Source organism: Spinacia oleracea, chromosome 4, assembly GCF_020520425.1.
Source record: "Spinacia oleracea cultivar Varoflay chromosome 4, BTI_SOV_V1, whole genome shotgun sequence".
NCBI classification, from domain to species: domain Eukaryota; kingdom Viridiplantae; phylum Streptophyta; class Magnoliopsida; order Caryophyllales; family Amaranthaceae; genus Spinacia; species Spinacia oleracea.
This window is the reverse complement of record NC_079490.1, coordinates 166653998-166674557: the sequence shown is the minus strand read 5'-3', so window position 1 is coordinate 166674557 and position 20560 is coordinate 166653998. Positions and strand designations below refer to the sequence as shown.

Sequence of the window (20560 nt, the reverse complement as noted above, 5' to 3'; positions counted from 1 at the left end):
ACTCAGAAAACCAACTACGATCTTGCAGAGAAATTGGTTACTTGATTTTACTTAATTCTTATTTTAAAATGGCTGTTATTAATTAATTTGGGGCAATTTGGTAATTTCAATTTCTGCACAAAGACTGTTTTTTTTTCTACATTTAGAAGCTATGTATTTTTAGGGTAGTTTTTCAAAATTCATTTTAACCATTTAATTCTTATTATCGATGTTTTACGTGGACGCCTAACTAATCAAGTGTCCGTTTATATAACAGAGAACATTCTGACAAATTATATATTCGGCAGGTGTAAAAAAAGTTGGGCATCACTATTCTATTCTTCAAGCTGAAACTCTCGCTCTTCGAGAAATGCTCGAAACAACCATTTATGGACATTTCAAAAATCATTATCGATGACGATAATCTTCCCGTAATTAATTCCATCAAGCATATTTCTTAGATTGCTTATGCCATTCACGACATTTGTAAATTTCATAGACTGCTCACTACGTTTGCGTTCTATTCACCTGATTTTCACTTATTTTTTCTGAACTTATCTTTTCTGAACTTATCTTATCTGAACTTATCTGCACTTATCTGAACTTAACTGACCTTATTAAAATTTATCAAAACTTATTTTAGTTATAAGTTGTATTTGATCAACCCTTTTTTTTTTTTTTTCCTGAACTTATCTTAACAGTAATTATCTGAACTTATTTTTCCTGAAATAAGGTGAACAAAACAGGGCCAATCTTGAATAATTTTAATTTCGTTTCCCATTAAAGTTGGTCTTTTGTTTGGGCTAACCTAGTTTTATTTCCTTCGAAAAAATAAAAATCAACCGTCTTCTAATTTATTTACCCTCCAAAATCTCAGCAATTTCTCAAAACTTTCTCCGGCGAGTCAAAACCTCAACAACAATGGCAGTTTTAATTCCAGACCATCTGAAAGAATCCTTATTTTAAGAGAGAGAAATGCAAAAGCACGACGAAGAAGAAGATGCAAGGACTTCACCATCAACAGCAGCAGCTTGGTGCGCTTCTCACCGTCGCACTCGCCAAAGACGACCCTTCCTTAACCACCGCCTCTTCTTCCACCACTTCCGCCGCGGCAACGTCATCTTCCTCCTCCGCCACTCAAGAAGCCGATGAGTCGAATCGACTCGCTGCCGTCAACTCGCTCCACCGGCTGATTGTATATCCTCCCAACTCAGTCCTTGTTTCTCACTCCGCTACCTTTCTATTTCAAGGCTTCTCTCAGCTCCTCACTGATAAGTATGCCCGCCTCTCTTTCTCTCTCCTAATTAGGTTTAATTTTGTGAATTTACAGGTTTGATTGCCATTTCTTGTTTAAATTGACCGCATACTATCAACAATTGAGCATGCTGTTATTGTTTTTGTTTCTGCATTTGCAATTGAAATCAAGTTTCAATTTTTGAGAATCTGGTTGCTGAAATTTTGGTTATGATTTAATTGATATATAAATTGGTTTCTTATTAATCAAACATATGTGTTTATTTATCACATTGGCTATTTTCTATCTACGTGTCTAAATTAATGACTGAAGGATGTGTTATGATTAAGTTTTCCCTGTACAAGAGTTATTATCATTGTATATAGAACTTAGGCAATGTCAGATGAATCGGTTCAAAATGGAGGCTATTAAAGTAAGGAAAGAAGTGACATTTTTTTTATAATACATGTGGCTCAGATCATATTCAATCCGCCGGGCAGCAGCTACTGCATATGGAGCACTTTGCTCTATGTTGTGTTCAGTTCCATCGGGGTCTAACGGAAGACAGAACCATGTTTTACTGGGAAATTTGGTTGACCGTTTTATTAATTGGGCTTTGCCATTGTTGAGTAACATCATTGTTAATGATGGATCAGTGGAGCTGGCTCTGGAAAGTCTACGTGAGTTCCTTAGTGTAGGGGATGTAGGGGCAACAGAACGGTATGCTTTTCCAATACTCAAAGCGTGTCAAGAATTGCTTGAGGATGAGAGGACCTCCTTGAACCTGCTACATCAGCTTTTGGGTGTTTTAACTGTGATATCCTTGAAGTTTTTTAGATGTTTCCAGCCCCACTTTGTTGATATTGTTGATCTGCTTCTCGGATGGGCAATGCTACCTGATCTTGCTGAATCTGATAGACAAGTTATTATGGGCAGCTTCTTGCAGTTTCAAAAATATTGGGTGAGTAATCTGCAGTTCCCTTTGGGATTGCTGTCCAATTTTTTAGGTGATATGGATAAGCTGCTTCAAGATGGTAGTCCTGGAACTCCTGGAACTCCCCAACATTTTCGTAGACTGCTAGCTTTTTTTTCTTGTTTCTCGACTGTACTGAAATCGACGGCTTCAGGGTTATTGGAAATTAATCTTCTTGAACAGATAATTGAGCCTCTGAGTAAGATGATTCCGCAGTTGCTGGGATGCCTGTCATTGATGGGGAAAAAATTTGGGTGGTCAAAATGGATTGAGGATTCTTGGAGATGTTTGACTCTCTTGGCTGAAATATTACGTGAAAAGTTTGCCGTATTTTATCCACTTGCTCTTGATGTTTTGTTTCTGAGTTTGGATATGGATGACAGTACAAAAGCTGCTGGAGGTGGGAGAATTACGTCCTTTCAGATTCACGGTGTTCTAAAAACTAATCTTCAGTTGTTGTCTCTGCAAAAGCTGGGGCTTCTCCCTTCCTCCGTTCATAAGATTTTGCGGTGGGATTCTCCAATTTCTCTGCTGCGTTTACATCCCAATCATTTAGTGACAGCAAGTGCTGCTGCTACTTATGTTTTCTTGCTTCAACATGGGAATGATGAAGTTGTTGAACATTCAATTAACTCGCTGTTTGTAGAGATGGCCTTGTTGAAGGACATGTTAGAAAATTTCCTTGTCAGTAGAGAGGTGGATAATAACCATCTCAGCGACGATTCTTACTCAAAAACGGAGTTGTTTGCCTTGATTAAGTTCAACTTGAAAGTCTTAATGAGCTGCATTTGCTTGGACAAGGCAGATAGTTTGATTTCCTCACCTGAAATGGCTAATTTGTTGCGCAAAAGGTCAGAATGTCTGGCATTATTTGTAATAACGAAGCTGTATCCTTTCCAGTTGTCTGTCAAAAGCTGTGTAGAACTGCAAGTGGTTGTTCTCGAGACATTGGGTAGGATTTCTTCAGTCGAGCTATTGAGCAAGTACTCCATTGAGTTTTGCAGCAAAGATTCCATTCAGAAGACAAATGGAGTAAGCATGGATGGTAATATCATTGTTGAGCATTTGAACAAATACAGCACCATCATTTTGAAAGCTCTTGAAGTTAATTCGCCTCTTGCTGCTAAAGTCAAAGCCCTTGATTGGATTCATAAATCATGTGAGGATGCAACTAAAATATACGAAAATTTGAATATAAACGTAAGTCCTTATGATGATTCAAAATATGGTTCTGCTATATGGACTCTGGTTTCCTCTGTACTTGGTGCTGCATTCGACAGGGAAGCAAAAGTGAGGTTGCAGGTGGCTACAGTATTTGACATGCTTTTACGAGCAAAACTTGTTCATCCCAGACACTTCTATCAGTTGGCAGAGCTAGTCCTTGAAAAGCTTGGTGATCCAGATGCTACTGTAAGAAGTGCTTTTGTAAAGCGTCTTTCCCTTTTCCTCCCTGTTGCTGTTTATCTTTGTGGTTCATCGGATTGTGGAACAGTTACAACAGGCAGGCTCTCTTTCTGCAAGTCAGGAAATAGAGCTGACTTGCACTGGAGACACGTGTTTTCCCTGAAGCAGTTGCCACAACGTCTGCAACCGCAGCAGCTGGTTTCTATTTTGAGTTACATCTCGCAACGATGGAAGGCGCCTCTTTCTTCCTGGATTCAACGTCTTATTCAACATTGTAGTCATGCAAAGGACTTGACTCAAAGTCTGGAGGAAACAGGAAGCTCTAGTGGCAATAGTATATGGCTGGACATAAAATTTGAGGTTGATGTTCTTGAAAGAACTAGTTTGGTGAATAATTTAGCTGGTGTATGGTGGGCTTTACATGAGGCTGCTCGATATTGTACAGCTAGTCGTCTCCGAACTAATCTTGGTGGACCAACTCAAACTTTTGCAGCTTTAGAGAGAATGCTTCTGGATGTATCACATATGCTGCAAATTGATAGCGAGCAAAATGATGGAGGTTTAAGTATTATAGGTTCCAGCGGTGCCCGTTTATTGCCTATGAGGTTATTACTGGATTTTGTTGAGGCGTTGAAGAAAAATGTATACAATGCTTATGAAGGTTCTTCTGTGCTGCCTCTTGCTTCTCGTCAGAGTTCCTTATTTTTCCGAGCAAACAAAAAGGTTTGTGAGGAGTGGTTTTCTCGCATTTGTGAACCAATGATGAATGCCGGGTTGGCATTACAGTGCCATGATGCTATTATCCAGTATTGTTCTCTACGGTTACAGGAACTCAAAAGTTCAGTGGTTTCTTCCTTTAGGGAAAAGTCTCGAACTCAGGCGAGTGAGAATCCACATGATTTCAGGGGAAGGTTAAGTAGAGATGTTATGCGAGTTGTACAACACATGGCTCTGGCTCTGTCTAAAAAACATGAATCGGCAACTTTGATTGGCTTGCAGAAATGGGTGTATTTGAGCTTTTCTTCTTTGTTGGATGAAAACAAACAGGCTGGTAATAGCTATCAGTTTTATGGACCTTTCTCGTGGATCACTGGTATGGTACATCAGGCAGAAGGACAATATGAAAAGGCTGCTGCCGTCTTTACTCATTTGCTACAGACAGAGGAATCTCTAAGTTCTATGGGAGCCAATGGAATACAATTCATAATTGGACGTGTCATTGAGAGTTATTGTGCAATTTCAGATTGGCAATCGCTTGACTCTTGGTTACTGGAGCTGCAAGCTTTACGGGCAAAGCATGCTGGAAAAAGTTATTCAGGTGCTTTAACTATTGCTGGAAATGAAATGAATGCAATCCATGCATTAGCTCATTTTGATGAGGGTGACTTCCCGGCAGCATGGGCATCCTTGGATTTAACACCCAAAAGCAGCTCTGAACTTACTCTTGATCCCAAATTGGCATTGCAAAGGAGTGAGCAGATGCTTTTGCAGGCATTGCTTTATAAAGCTGAAGACAAAATGGATATGGTGCCTGATGAGATGCAGAAGGTCAAGTTATTGCTAGATGAAGTTTTAACTATCCTCCCATTAGAGGGATTTCCAGAGGCAGCACCATATGCCATACATTTGCACTGCATACATGCGTTAGAAGAGGATTGCAGATTTACTAAAATTCAGGAGAAACCTGAACAGTTTGAATCAGTATTAAATTCTCTTTGGCAAGGATCTAAACTGCCTATGAGTGTTGTCCACCAAGATTGTAGCTCGTGGCTGAAACTTCTCAGGGTCTACAAAACCATCCTGCCTACCTCGTCTGTAACCTTGCACCTGTGCAAGGATCTAATGTGTTTAGCTCGAAAGCAAGGAAATTTAGGGTTGGCAAACCATCTTAAGAAGTATCTCAGGGATCAAACTGATAATTACTCAGAGGCAAGTAACCACCTTTTTCTAACATCAAGTTTGCAGTATGAGGATATTCTGCTGATGTACTCTGAAAAGAAGTTTGTGGATGCATTCACAAATATGTGGTCATATGTTAAGTCCGCCTTCTTTTCTTTAAAAACGGTAGGGCCTGCTGCTGATGATAGTCAATTGAAGGCTAAGGCATGTCTGAAGTTCTCGAATTGGTTGAGGCGGGATTATGCTGATTTTAGCTTGGAAAATTTTGTTCTGGATATTCTTTCTGACTTCGGCCAGTTTCGTGAAAGTAACGAATCCATGGTAGAAGAAAAGTTGATCTCTAAACCATGCACACACATAGTAATTGAGGAAATTGTGGGTGCAGCAACAAAGTTGTCAACACACCTTTGCCCTACTATGGGCAAGTCTTGGATTTCATATGCATCTTGGTGTTTTTCTCAAGCTAAAGAGAGTCTTTGCCCATCTCAGGGAACTGTCCTCCTTTCGTCCTCTTTTTCTTTAGTCCTTGATCAAGAGTTGGTCCCAAAGATGACCAGTTTAACTGAGGATGAGATATCAAGAGTTGGATCTGTTATCTCAGAGCTTCTTTGTGTAGATGATTCAAGTGAAAGGGAAGAGGGGAGCTCCTTTGTTGGATCATCTAATGACTTGAATCGTCTAAATTACAAAACATCTTTGGTGCAAAAAGTAGTGAACGTAATTGAAGCTGCAGCAGGAGTACCTGGTGTGGAAACTTTTGGTGCTGAATCTCTTTCAGCTGCTGTATCTTCTCAACTTTGGATGACCTTTCTTGATCAAAATCTTCAAATAAAAGAAATTGTTATATCCTCTTCTGTCAATGTCTTGGTTGATATTTGGTTGTCTTTGAGGAAGAGAAGAGTTTCTTTATTTGGACACGCTGCTCATGGTTTCATACAGTACCTTTCCTACTCTTCTTCAAGACTTGTTAGTTTCACTTCCATAGATCGTGACTGCGGATCCTTAAGTGAAAAAACTGGAAGCTTAATACTAAGGGCTACTTTGTACATACTACATATTCTGCTTAACTACGGGTTGGAGTTGAAGGATACACTTGAACCTGCCCTTTCTGCAGTGCCATTGTTGCCTTGGCAGGTATCTCATTTTCCCACTCTGCATCCTACTGTATTTTACTTTTCATACAACACTTGAACAATGTTCTGATCATCATTCATTTGATACAACTATTTAACAATGATCTGATCACCGTTCATTTGTAGGAAGTAACACCACAACTATTTGCTCGATTATGTTCTCATCCAGAACCTGAAACACGGAAGCAATTGGAGGGCTTGCTAATTATGCTGGCAAAGTCATCTCCTTGGTCTGTTGTGTATCCAACTCTTGTTGATGTTAATGCTTCTGATGAAGAGCCGCCAGAGGAGCTTCAGCGTATTTTGGATTGTTTGGTAATTTATAGCCCTCACTAATTTACTTATTCAGTTTTAGGCGTACCACCTCTTTCTTCATGAACATATACATGAAGCTTTTGGATCTAGAGATTTGCATTACCGTCATAGTTCATATGCTTATCCTAAGAGCTCGGGCCTGATATTCTGACAGCAGATCTCAGTTTAAATCTTATCTTTTCTGATTTGCTCAAATCTTTTGGTGGAACTCTATTTTGCTTAAAGACTTCACCCTAATCTTTTTAATTTCATAGTGTTTATAGATATTTTATGCTTATGATGCTTGCAATAGTGGAATATTTGCTAGTTCGTTTTACTAGTTGATGAAGAAAATCCTGTCATTTTCATTTAACTAGGCTTGCTGAAACTTGAAACTTTGTTGGGTTAATTCATTTTCTGGTTGGTGAAATAATCCACTATGGTTGTATTTTTGTGGTTGATACATCTACTTCTTACTCGTTACTAAATGCCTTGTTGTCAATAAAATGACCTGAACGGTGCTTGATCGACGTCTCTCTGCAATTTGCTTGATTGGTGGCCCTTTTTTTTATAATTATTTTTTTATCATCATGCAGATGAAGCTTTATCCTAGACTGGTGCAAGATGTTAAACTCATGATTTATGAACTGGGAAATGTAACTGTTCTCTGGGAGGAACTATGGCTCAGCACTCTTCAAGATCTTCATGGAGGTAGTCTTAAGTCTTAACTCTTTCCAGATGCATTGCTTTGAACCATTTTTTTAAGACTATTTTCTTTTACATACTAATATACATTGTGGTGTACTCAGAGTGCTTGCTGCTTTTGAGCACCCCTCTTTTTTTTTTTTTTTTTTTTTTTTAACATTACAATACTGACTAACTTCTTTACAGCCAATAATTTTGTAGTTAGGCTTATGAGATGAAAATTTAGGTCTTACTTAAATATGCAATCAATACCTATTCCTCTGCTGAAAGCCATCCCTTCAGATATTGAGCTTCTGTGCTTTGCAGATGTGCTTAGGCGGATAAACTTGCTGAAAGAGGAAGCTGCAAGGATCTCAGAAAACATTACTCTCAGCCACAGTGAGAAAGTCAAAATAAATGCTGCAAAGTATTCTGCCATGATGGCCCCAGTTCTTGTGGCCTTGGAGCGTCGTCTTGCTTTGATTTCTAGGAAACCTGAGACTCCACATGAGAAATGGTTCCAGGATGAGTACAAAGAGCTGATAAAATCTGCCCTTTTAGCCTTTAAATCTCCTCCTGCATCTGCTTTAGCACTTGGAGATGTCTGGCGACCATTTGATAATATCGCTGCATCCTTAGCGTCTTATCAGAGAAAGTCAGAAGTATGTTTGCAAGACGTTGCACCACAACTGGCTCTCTTGTCATCTTCTGATGTTCCCATGCCTGGGCTTGAGAAGCAAAAGCAAGTAATGCTGTCTGAAACTGACAGAGACTTCAGTAGCTCTTCACTGGGTATTGTCACAATAGCTTCTTTCTCTGAACAAGTGGCTATCCTGTCAACCAAGACTAAACCTAAGAAACTTGTTATTCAGGGTTCTGATGGTGGAAAGTACACATATCTTTTAAAGGGTAGAGAAGATTTACGACTTGATGCTCGAATCATGCAACTTTTGCAAGCGGTTAACAGTTTTCTTCATTCAAATTCTGAAACTAGAAGTCGATCGGTTGGTATTCGTTACTATTCTGTGACACCAATTAGTGGTCGTGCTGGTCTCATTCAGTGGGTGGATAATGTAATAAGCATTTACAGTATTTTCAAGTCTTGGCAGCAAAGAGTTCAAATGGCCCAGGTTATGGCCACTGGTGGCAGCAATGCCAAAAATGCAGTTCCTCCACCTGTTCCCCGGCCAAGTGACATGTTTTATGGCAAAATAATACCAGCACTAAAAGAGAAAGGTATAAAAAGAGTTATTTCAAGGCGAGATTGGCCTCATGAAGTCAAGCTTAAGGTTCTCTTGGATCTTATGAAAGAGACTCCCAGGCAGCTTCTTCATCAAGAACTCTGGTGTGCAAGTGAGAGTTTCAGTGCTTTCAACTCAAAACTCAAAAGGTAATGACAACTTATGGGTTGAGTTATCACTAAAAGGGAAGAAACTGTTTGGCAGTAATTTAGATGCAGTACCATTAATACAGATTTAAACTAGCTTTCTTGCAAATGTTGCCTTCTCTATATATTATGAATTTCCTATAACTCTCACTCCCTGTGGTTTTTAAATACTATCACTGTCTTTCTCAGGGGCTTTTTCTTATGTGTTTCATTCCTTGCAGGTATTCTGGTAGCTTAGCTGCAATGAGTATGGTGGGCCACATTTTTGGCCTTGGGGATAGACATTTGGATAACATTCTGATAGACTTTTTTAGTGGGGATATTGTACATATTGATTATAATGTATGTTTTGAGAAAGGACAAAGGTTAAAAGTTCCCGAGATTGTGCCATTCCGCCTTACTCAAACACTTGAAGCTGCTCTAGGGTTGACAGGAGTAGAAGGAGTCTTCAGGGAAAATTGTGAAGCAGTAATCGGTGTTCTTAGACGGAATAAAGATTTACTTCTCATGTTATTGGAGGTCTTTGTGTGGGATCCGCTGGTGGAGTGGACACGTGGAGATTTCCATGATGATGCTGCCGTTGGGGGTGAGGAAAGAAAGGGTATGGAGTTGGCTGTCAGCTTAAGTTTGTTTGCTTCTCGTGTGCAAGAGATGCGTGTCCCTTTACAGGTACTCCTCTATTCTGACCTGTTTGAATTTTAGTCTCTGGTTATATGCCTCGGACCCATTTAATATTCTCCCGAATCCTTGTTGATTAAAGTAAATAATATTTTGACCCACCACTTATGGCGTGATCCACATTAAGCTGGATACTCGACATGCATATTTTTAGGAATTGTTTGAAACCACTTACTCAAGTTTGTGTTCTTTAAGATTAGTCCCTTAAAACTTATTAGTATCACGTCTGGTACTCTCTTACTTTATTGCAGACTTGTATTCTTAGTGGATGTTAGCTATATATGATGGAAATTATACTGGTCAATAATTTATTTCTTTATTTTTAACATAATAGCATCGTTGTGTTTGAATATATCAGTAAAATATGTTGTTGAAAGTATAAATTAAGCAAGGATAGTTTTGTAACCTTTCTAATGAAAACAGTATCAATCGTGAGCAGTTGCCAACTCTCATATTAATATTTGATGTGTATATTCACTTTTATCATATACTCTGTTTGTGCTCAGGAGCCATTTTGCTTTTTATTTTAATAGTTTATGTCAATGTGTTACTGCATTATTTTGAATCATTTGCAGTATTTTCTTGTAAGGAGCTTTTATCGTGTAAACTATGTTTCAGAAAAACCACATACATTAAATGATTAAATCCATTGATTATGTGAGAGTTTATACTCGTCTAGAATGACTACTGTCTTAGTTATTACATTTTAACATACAGAGTTTGTTTGTCTTTTCTTTCAGGAACATCATGATCTGCTACTAGCTAGTGCCCCAGCTGTTGAGTCTTCTTTCGAGGTTGGTATTTTATTACTATATTTGTTGTATATTGTACAATAGTGTACTTTATAAAACTTTGAATTTTCTTTGCAGAGATTTTTGAATATCTTAAACCACTACGAGCTTGTCTCAGCTATATTTTACCATGCCGACCAAGAGAGGTCTACTCTTCTTATCAATGAAACGTCTGCAAAATCACTTGTTGCAGAAGCAACTTCTCATTGGGAAAAATCTCGTGCCCATTATGAAGTTCAGGCTCGGGAGTTCTCTCAGGCGAAGGGTGGTGTTGGCGAGAAAGTCCAAGAAGCAACTACTTGGTTAGAGCAACATGGGAGATACCTTGATGCTTTACGGAATGATTCAATATCTATCAGAGCCAGCATAAAACAGAGTTGCGTGGAAGACGCCTTATCTCTTACATCAGCTGTTTCAGTAGCAGGGGTTCCATTGTCTATTGTTCCTGAACCCACACAAGCTCAATGCCATGAAATAGACAGGGATGTTTCGCAGCTCATAGCTGAGTTGGACGATGGAGTTTCTTGTGCAGTAATAACACTTCAAGCATATGCTCTTTCTCTACAGAGATTCTTACCCTTAAATTACATTGCAACAAGCCCTGTACACAGTTGGGCACAAGTCTTACAACTGTCTGTCAATACGCTTTCTCCTGATATGCTTTCCCTAGCGAGAAGGCAGGCTGGTGAACTTATTTCTAAGACACCTGGGGATGGTCTTGATTATGTCAGGCATCGCCGGGATGATCTCTGTCTTAAAATGAAGAGATTTGCTCTAGAGATAGAGAAACTTGAGGATGAGTATGCTGGACTTGTAAACTCTATCGGCTCGGAAGCAGAATTGAAGGCTAAGAATCGTATTCAATCTGCTTTTGTGAATTATATGCAATCCAGTGGGTTTACAAGGAATGAGGATCTTTTTCCTTCTCTTCCGCATATACAATTTAAACATGAGAGTAGTAGAGATAGTAAAGTAGAAGTTGATATGAAGAAAGAGAAGATGTTGTCTGTTCTATATGTAGCCTTATGTTCTCTGTATGATGACGTGAAACATAAGGTACTCAACATACTCAATGAGGTAATTACCTCTGGAACTGGGGGCAGTTTGCCTCAGTCTAACTTTGGAATGGTATTTTTTGAGCTAGAAGAGCAAATAGAAAAATGTGTACTAGTTGTGGACTTTGTTTTCGAGCTTCAGCATTCTGTTGGTTACGGAGTAGCAACCGGTGATTCCGAAGTTTCAAACGAGAACTGGGCTTCCATTTTTAAAGCTACTTTGTTGTCATGTAAGGAATTCGTTGTACATATGAGTGAAGTTATTTTGCCAGAGCTTATAAAATCCATTGTTTCCATTGATTCAGAAGTAGTGGATGCTTTTGGGGCCTTGTCCAATATCCGGGGGTCTGTTGAAACTGCATTGGAAAAGCTTGTTGAGGTTGAAGTAGAGAGGGCGTCCCTGGAGGAACTGGAAAAGGGATACTTTGTGAAGGTTGGTCTCATTACGGAGCAGCAGTTGGCTCTTGAAGAAGCTTCTATGAAAGGAAGAGACCATCTTTCTTGGGAGGAGGCAGAGGAACTTGCTTCTCAAGAAGAAGCTTGTAGGGAACAATTAGACCAACTTAACCACACATGGAATCAAAAGGATGCACGGAGCTCTTCTTTAATCAAAAGAGAAGCTGATATTAGAGATGGTTTGGTTTCTTCAGAACACCATTTTCTATCTCTTCTTGGTTCTGAGGAAGAGAGATTGGTTCATGGTTTCAGAAGCAATGCTTTGTTATCTACACTGGACATACCTTTCTCTGAATTAGAGTCTCTAGACAAGACACTCCTTTCGTACTGTGGTTCGAGTTTTTGTCAAAATGACATATCCAAGTTAGCTAATTTTCTCTCTTCTGGATGCCAAATGTCTGAATATATCTGGAAATTTAAAGGATTACTGAATGGTGTTGATTTTTTTGCTTGGAAAGTTGCAGTGATGGATTCCGTCCTTGATATTACCATCCATAATGTATCTTCATCTATTGATCAGAATTTGGGTATGGATCAGCTTGTCGACACTATCAAAAAAAAGCTGGCAGCACATCTCCAGGTTGTGATAAGCCTATACATTAAAGAGCGAATAGCTCCTGCATTAGTTCACTGCTTAGATAAAGAGGTTGAAAACTTGAAGCAACAGATGGAAGGGTTTAAAGAGTTTGGATTTGATAAATTGAAGAAGGATCTTAGTGGTGAGAAAAGGATGAAAGTAATGCTTGAAGAGTACTGCAATGCACATGAAACTGTCAGAGCAGCAAGGTCAGCTGCATCTCTTTTGAGGAGGCAAGTGAATGAGCTCAAGGAGGTTATTAAAAGAACAAGCCTAGAGATTATTCAAATGGAATGGATGAATGATATGACCTTAACTCCTTCACATGATAATCGGATTATAGCTCATAAATTTCTAGAAAGTGATGACAAGATGTATCCTCTTGTTCTTGATATCCACCGACCGAATTTGTTGGAAAAGATGCAATCTTCTGTCTCTAAGATAGCTAGTTCAATTGAATGCTTGCAGTCTTGTGAAAGAACCTCCATTACAGCTGAAGGGCAACTGGAAAGAGCCATGAATTGGGCTTGTGGTGGCCCAAACTCTGGCGTGGCTGGCAATTCCATCTACAAGGGTGCCAAAATTCCTTCTGAGTTTCATGATCATTTGATGCAAAGAAAAAAACTTCTGCAGGAAGCTCGAGAGAAGGCTACTGACATTATGAGAGTTTCTTTGTCAGTTTTGGAGTTTGAAGCATCAAGAGACGGAATTCTTTGTATTGCAGGTGAAAATTTTCCATTTAGAACTAGTGCAGATGGGAGGGCATGGCAGCAAGGATATTTAAATACATTGGCAAGGCTGGAAGTTTCTTTCCATTCTTTCTCTCGTGAGTGATTCCTTTTCTCTGCCTCTTTCCTCGACGATGGCTTCAGTTTTGAGCTGTACTGAAATAAATGATGCATAGTTTAGGCATTGAAATGTATTATTTTGGATCAGGGGCTGAACAGGAATTGAATTTAGCAAAGAACAGCATGGAAGCTGCGTCCAATGGTTTATTTTCTGCCTCTAATGAACTCTCCGTGGCTTCTCTGAAAGCAAAGTCAGCTTCAGGTCATACTGATTTCTGTTATTTCTATCTGTCATGTATAATTATGTGAATATGTGGAGTTACTTTCTTGTAACAATTTGCCAAATACGGGTGAACTGATATTTTTCTCTATTGTTTAACCTATTCAGGAGATTTACAAACGACTTTGCTTCAAATGAGAGATTGTGCATATGAAGCTAGTGTCTCTCTCTCTGCTTTTTGTCGCGTTGCAAAGGGCCATACTGCTTTGACATCTGAATGTGGTTCAATGCTTGAAGAGGTTTTTTTCCCTCTTACATGTTTTGTTGTAGGTTTTTTAATTTCTGCGTGCATGAGTGGGTTCTTTTATATGCAGTTACCTTTTCTTCTTATTTAAGGTCCGGATTCGTTGAAACATAATGAATTATGAACATGATATAGTTTTTCACATGTCCTGCTTCTTGGTGTTACTGGTTATCTCTTTTGATAGATTTCTCGTGAAAATACTGTAATTGTGAACTAAAATGTACCACTGAGCACTTTTGTACCTTTACGGCTTTATCTCTATCTTTTTTCTTATTCTGTAGTATTTCCCAAACCACATTCAGTTGTGTTCAGGGAAACTACCTGACCTTTGAATTTGCAAGCTCGTTTCTGATAGAGTGCATTGTATATTTGTCTTGATTTACATATCTTCCCCTCCTTTTCTTATTTGATAAGCTTATTGAGCCTATTTTGTTGTCTTATTTTCAGTTGGGCATGTTTTGGACAAATATGAATTTACGTTGCACCCATTTCGTTCTTATCCGTCCAACAGTGTTGTTTGAAATTATATTGTAGGTGTTAGCTATCAGCGATGGTCTTCATGATGTGCATAACTTGGGAAAAGAGGCTGCAGCTATGCATTGTTTCCTCATGGAATCAATATCGAAGGTGAATTTCTTTTCAATATATGATTGTATGTATAGTGGTTACGTTATCCTTTTTTTACACGGGATTGTGGTTTCATAACCTTGCCATTATTGAAATATGTTATTTCTGGAATTCACATCAGCATTCCCCTTTATATTCCTTTCTCGGAGAATTTCTGGAGTCTGGATATCCCTAGGGTATTTGGGTTGGGAAAAGAGAGAGAGATGCTAAATTGCTAATTTTGTTCTTTTTGTTTATACTGAATTATTGGTTATTGTTAGGCAAGTGAGACAGTCTTTCCTCTAGAGTCAGTATTGTCTAAGGACGTAACTGCAATGACTGATGCTATGGCCAAGGAAAGAGAGACCATAATGGAGATATCTCCTACTCATGGGCAAGCCATACACCAATCCTATTATCCAAGAATTAAAGAGGCTTTCCAGGCTTTTAAGCCCCTGGTTCCATCGCTAGAGTCTTCTGTGAAGGAACTGTACTCTTCCCTGACTAAGCTTGCTCACTGTGCAAGTGTCCATGCTGCTAAGTTGCATAAGGTAATGTCATTCTATATATTCTGTTTCCCAAACTTGACTGGGGTTGCTGTATATGTTCCAAATTTCATTCATTTTATCTACAGGCTGTTGAAGGTGTAGAAGGCACCCTGGAGGCAGGGTCACAGGAACTTAATTTGTCAAGGGAAGACCTCATTGAAAGCTATACGGAGTATGATGACATGGATGGAGTTATATTGGGTGAATTTGACGGAGAGAAGGATGAACCTTCAGTGGAAGTCAACGTTTTGTCTGCTGAAGATAAAGGATGGGTATCTCCTCCAGATAGCATATATAGTAGCAGCTCTGGTGGGGAAAGTTTTTCAGGTGAAGACAGTCCTTCTAATGGATTAGGTCTCCAAGAATCTCTGGAGAATCTTTCAATTATCTCCAATAACAAAGAGGATGGAGATCACAAGGAACTTCTATTCACTGAAGCAGAACAGCAGAATATCTTGCATGCTATGTCAAAACAGATGGAGGTCAAAGGGGATAAGGCCGATCTATCTTTGGGTGTACTGCCTAGTGCCCCGAAAGATGGTGTCTGTTTTATGAAGAAACTGTCAGAAAATGCACTTCCCTGCATGCTAAAAGAAGAGCACTTAGGCGTGAATCTTGAAGGGAAATCTGAAGCAGCAGCCTCATCAAAGCGAGTTGTAGCTGGAGATGACAGTCAGAATGATCAATTTAAAAAAGATAGTGTTCGAGCAATTAAGGGTAAGAGTAAATTGCTTATATATTTGCTTGAATGACAAAATGCAATATCTTTTGTTTTTGTTAAAGGAAAAATGCAGTTTCTTATGGCTGCATCAACTAAAATTAGACTGGAGGATTCTATTTTAGGCGCTATGGAAAAAGAAATTCACTAGATAGATAAATAGAGACTAAGCTGTGCAATTAAAAAGCAAAAGCTAGCTGATGGGTAGTTAACCTGACTCTAACTCTTGAAGTCCTTGTTAAGCAGAGAACATTTGTTGAACCAACATACTTTCCCTCTCTGGACCACTGCACGTGTCTGGAAGTGTTGCGACTTGTGAGAGGAGATAATGCCATATTATTAAATTATGTTGCACGAGTATTTTTTTTATTTACCTGAAATGTACAATAGTTCCTCATGGTGTTGTGTAGAGAAACATTGACTGCCTGTGTGTTCAAATCACTTCAAAGTCCTCAATTGAGGTGATGGTGACCAGTTCATGTATGATGTAGCAAACAGAATATATGAATGCTCATAGTAATGCATCTTTAAGTCAAATGTGTTTTCCTTAAGCTTATATCACTGTCCTGTCCATTACCACCGCTCGGTACCTCGATTTATGTCCTTGTATCAAACGGAGCATGCAAGTAATTCTTTTCCCTCAGTACCCTCCCCTGAGAAAAAGGGTTTTTGTAGTTGGTGTGTCTTAATGTAGCTTTTAAAAATATCCCCTCTGTTTCAAATATAAGAAATGTTAACCACTTTATGGCTTTATGCAGACTAATTACTAAGGAATTAGTTAATTTTGGTTATTACTGTATGGGTAATGTCGAAGATTGTATTCATATTATAACTAACCTATAAATCTATAATTTTGCATTGATACTATAAAGTAGCATTCTGAGTTTAAAAAAGCGCGCCTTGGGCGCAAGGCACAGTCAGGCGCAGCCCTCAGCGCAAGGCACAGTCAGGCGCAGCCCTCGGCGCCTAGAGCAGCCAAGGCACAACGCGATCCACTAGGCGCGCGCCTTTGTGCTACTAGCATTTAATAATGCATTTATATTGTAGAATGCCTTGTTTCTGAAATGGAATTTGTTTTGATGAAATACTCCCTCCTTTTTTTTAATTTTTATATACCCATTTATTGTAGACTCTTGTTTCGAGGAGTGGTGAGTGGGGGTATAAGGAAAAGGTGGAAAAAGTAAGAGATGTAATAAGTTAATGGTAATAGTGGGTAAAGTAGGAGTGATATGATGAAAATGTGTACTCCAATTATTATGGGGGAAATGGGTAAGATGGTCAAAATGATTGCCGGAAATAGAATAAAGTAGAAGTGGGTACATAAAAATAGCACCTCTTTTTGGAAAGTGGGAACATAAAAAAAGACGGGGGGAGTACTTGAGAAAGAAAATAGTTGCTACTAGAGCCATTTTGTCATCTATTTATGGTTAGTATTAATTCTATATTTGTAAAGAAAATTGATTATTGTTACTCAATAATGAGCCAACTTTGTGATAATTTTCTGTCCTATTTGGTGTTTGTAGGTAAAAACGCTTTTGCTATATCAGTCTTAAGGCGTATTGAGATGAAATTAGACGGCCGAGATATTTCTGAAAACAGGTACCTGGTTTCTTTCACACTTTTAAAGCTTTTTTGTAGAATCTCTTTTTTACTCTGATCTGTCTTATGACTGTAATCCAGAGAATTAAGTATCGGAGAGCAGGTAGATTATCTGCTGAAGCAAGCTACTAGTGCAGATAATCTCTGCAACATGTATGAAGGTTGGACGGCGTGGATTTGAGTCTGTAAGACAGATGCTCCCGTGAATGGATTTAGCACCAACGGATAATGTGGTGGTACACCCACGCATGGTGACTCATTAACATCAGGTTAATGATTGTGGCGTGGCAGGCCTTTGACATGAGCAGTTTTTGATTAACCCTGCGACTCACCTCAGTTAGTGCCCAAAAAGAAGAATGCAGGTCTTTTTGGGTGAGAGGCTGCTGTGCTGTTTAAGTGCATAATATTGGGATAAAGGGGATCTGGTTCTGTTGAAAGAACAGTTGGAAGATAAAATGAGCTTATCTTCTCCGTAGCACCATGGAAAGATGCTAACAGATTTTTGGAATGAAAGAAGACTATATTTGGTATTCTTCTGTTCGTTCTCAGAGACTTAATAATAGCAGTGCCGTGGCCTTTCACAGTCGTTTTGTCTAAAGATCCCGAGTATAGGGTTCAAAACTTGCATTCTGTGGCCCATTTTTTCCGTCCCTCATGAAATTTGTGGTTATGAACTTGGGAGGTCGCAACTTCTGCATGTGGGTTAGGGAACTAGTTTGTTGCTGGTGGAAGAATCTGAGATAGGTCATTATGCAGTATCCACTTTGATGAGTTCCAAAGCAGAATCAGGTACTCAGTCGCAATCCTCTGCTTTCCGACCTTTTTTACTACAAATCGTGATGATTCTGACTCTGCAAGTCAGTGTCACAATTTCACCTTAGTATTATGAAAGAACCACTTATACGGATGCGGTAGCTGGAATCTGAGAAAATGCTGGATGACTCTCTTAAAATATGTTTGTGTATTATGATTTTGTATTCTATCTACCGTCTTGGTAGAAGGTGGTTCACGTCTTCACGATACACACATCTTACTCTTAGTGGATTTGGAGGTTGTTTACTGGCTTCAAGTTTGAGTTTAGATCTTCTTAATCTGAAAAATACGAGTCACCTTGGCATGAAAGTTGAACGTGCCCTTCTGATCTCGATAACAGGGAAACTCACAGTCTGTTCATGTCTTTGTGATGGTGATGATGTTCACATGATATGGGGTTCTAATCACGATAGGATCTGAATTATTGAGTTTCAGCTTGAGCTTGGCTCTGCAGCTATCTCCACTTTCCCTATCTCAAGGTAAATTGTATGATACAAGTATATATCTTTTTATTTAAAATTGTTTAGAAAAAACTTTCAGGTTTTTTTTATGCAAGTGATAAATCAGACTAGATTTTTCACTGACAGCAGATTTTAGCAATTTAAAATGATATATTTTTGGTGAAATCATGTTATATTTGTGATTATATTGGGATTCAGATTGAAGGCATGAAGGGGGATATGGATATCTCGTAAAGAGGAAGTATTTTCGGATATCAGATATGTGATTGTAAAGCTTTATGAGTACCAAAATCTAATGGCAACCTCTAGATAAAGATGGTCCATGGCGTGTCAGGCCACATTTTCCAAATTGGCAGTCATGCAAGGCGCTTGTGCCATAGTGGGTTGACAATTTCACGTTTTGTTCACCTGTAGTGTATTTCCATACTTGACCGGGACCGGACTAGAAAAATCGGTCAAATCCGGACTGTACCGGGTAAAATTGTTCCAAACCGGACAGGACTAGTTTGGATTCGTTATAGGCTTTTTTTGGAAGCTAAATAAAGTACGAAGTATCAACAATATATATAAGCTAACATATTAAAGGAGAAAATTAACATTTTCAAATTAAATTTTTTGAAGGAAAAATTGGACAAGTCTAAAACCCGCTTTTAAAGAGCTTTGGACCGGACTGAAGACTAGAAAATAATATTTTCAGAACCGGAGTTTAGACCGATTGCCTCCGATCTGGTCCCTTTTTCCAGCCCTATTACTTTCAACAAACATGTGGCCTAGCCACGACGAGAAACATCCCAAGTTCTCAACGCACATAGTAATATGATGCTCTACTTATTTTGTGTTGGGTCGAACAACCACTTTTATGTCTAGACTAGTCTTGCCGTTTTGAAATGGTTGCATTCGATTCTAGACACTATTTACAAATTTCAGTTTAACTATCATTGTATGATCTACGCACAAGGAAGAACATAGTCGTGAGAAATTTTGTTTGATTCATCTTAACAAGAATTTCGAAATATCTTTTTATAATTTATAAGTTTTACGAATATAAAATAAGAAATATTAATGTTCAAACATTTTCATCAACGAGCATGAAGAGACAAAGTGATTATTGTGTCGGTAACTTTTGTGTAAGACCGCCTTACCAGAAAGACCACTTTAATTGCTTAACTAATTGATTTCATTGCTTAACTAATTAGTTTCATTATTTAACTAATTGATTTCAGTGCTTAACTAATTAGTTCAAGTATTTAACTAATTGATTTCATTGCTTAACTTATATGACATCAATGTGGTCTTTTGTATTATTATATTGTGCAGTATATGAAAAAAAATAAAAGAAAAAGAATAGACCCCAGTTTTCTAGTCACCAAAACAGCAGCCTGAAACCTCGGATTGCCGCGTATCAAAATCCACAGTAATACTAAACTAGTTCAGTACCCCCACAGTTTACAACTTTTCCCACTTGCCTTACTTATAGTATAAATTGTTCTTCACCTGTTGTCTAATCATAATCACATCAATTAACACAAACCTTCACCAATTCACATTAAACCCAAACTTCTATTTTTAGGCTGCTTAATAAAAATGTCAGCACTGGTTAGTGTATGGTGCAATCAGGTAACCAAGAAGCGTGAACAGAGTCAAGCCAAGCCTTCCAACTCGCCACCGCCTTCTTCTTCTGCCTCGTCGAGCACGATTCAGGATAAATCGGGTCAGCCCAAATGGGCTCGGGCCTTACATTTGAAGATGCCTGCTTCTCTGTGTTCTGACTCCACCCTCTCTATGTTTATGGACTGTGTTTGCGCTTGAAAAGATGAACCATTCTAGGCTTCATCTTCAGTCTCTTTTGTTATTTTGTGTTCCCTTATTTTAGAGTGTCTTTGCAATTATGTATACTAAAACTTGTTGAAACTTTGAGACAGAAATAAAAATGCTGTACATATTGCTACTTCATGTCTC

General features: G+C 38.7%; 1 protein-coding gene across 3 annotated transcripts; it reads left to right on the top strand.

The window, feature by feature from the left end:
- Positions 1 to 816: 816 nt before the first annotated feature.
- LOC110794399 (uncharacterized) lies at positions 817 to 20549 on the top strand. Of its 3 annotated transcripts, none has more exons than XR_002534997.2 (16): positions 817 to 1254; positions 1691 to 6623; positions 6749 to 6937; positions 7513 to 7627; positions 7928 to 8990; positions 9209 to 9656; positions 10406 to 10459; positions 10535 to 13370; positions 13481 to 13594; positions 13721 to 13851; positions 14391 to 14483; positions 14744 to 15013; positions 15097 to 15727; positions 17252 to 17327; positions 17409 to 18619; positions 18800 to 20549. XR_002534997.2 is itself a non-coding variant. In XM_021999368.2 (15 exons), the coding sequence occupies exons 1-15, from the start codon at positions 980 to 982 to the stop codon at positions 17506 to 17508; spliced, it is 11328 nt and encodes a 3775-aa protein (XP_021855060.2). In that variant the 5' UTR covers positions 817 to 979; the 3' UTR covers positions 17509 to 20549. The 3 variants fall into 3 exon arrangements, 1 of the variants encoding a protein (XP_021855060.2); XR_008932201.1 differs by lacking the exon at positions 18800 to 20549 and having other exon boundaries at positions 17409 to 18116; positions 18481 to 18766; XM_021999368.2 differs by having other exon boundaries at positions 17409 to 20549.
- The last annotated feature ends 11 nt before the right edge of the window (positions 20550 to 20560 follow it).

Bases quoted from the DNA above. Each gene is read 5' to 3' on its own strand.
- LOC110794399 (XM_021999368.2), top strand. From the start codon at position 980: ATGCAAGGACTTCACCATCAACAGCAGCAGCTTGGTGCGCTTCTCACC. The intron at 6,938-7,512 runs GTAATTTATAGC...ATCATCATGCAG, and splicing joins AGCGTATTTTGGATTGTTTG to ATGAAGCTTTATCCTAGACT. The intron at 13,371-13,480 runs GTGAGTGATTCC...ATTTTGGATCAG, and splicing joins TTCTTTCCATTCTTTCTCTC to GGGCTGAACAGGAATTGAAT.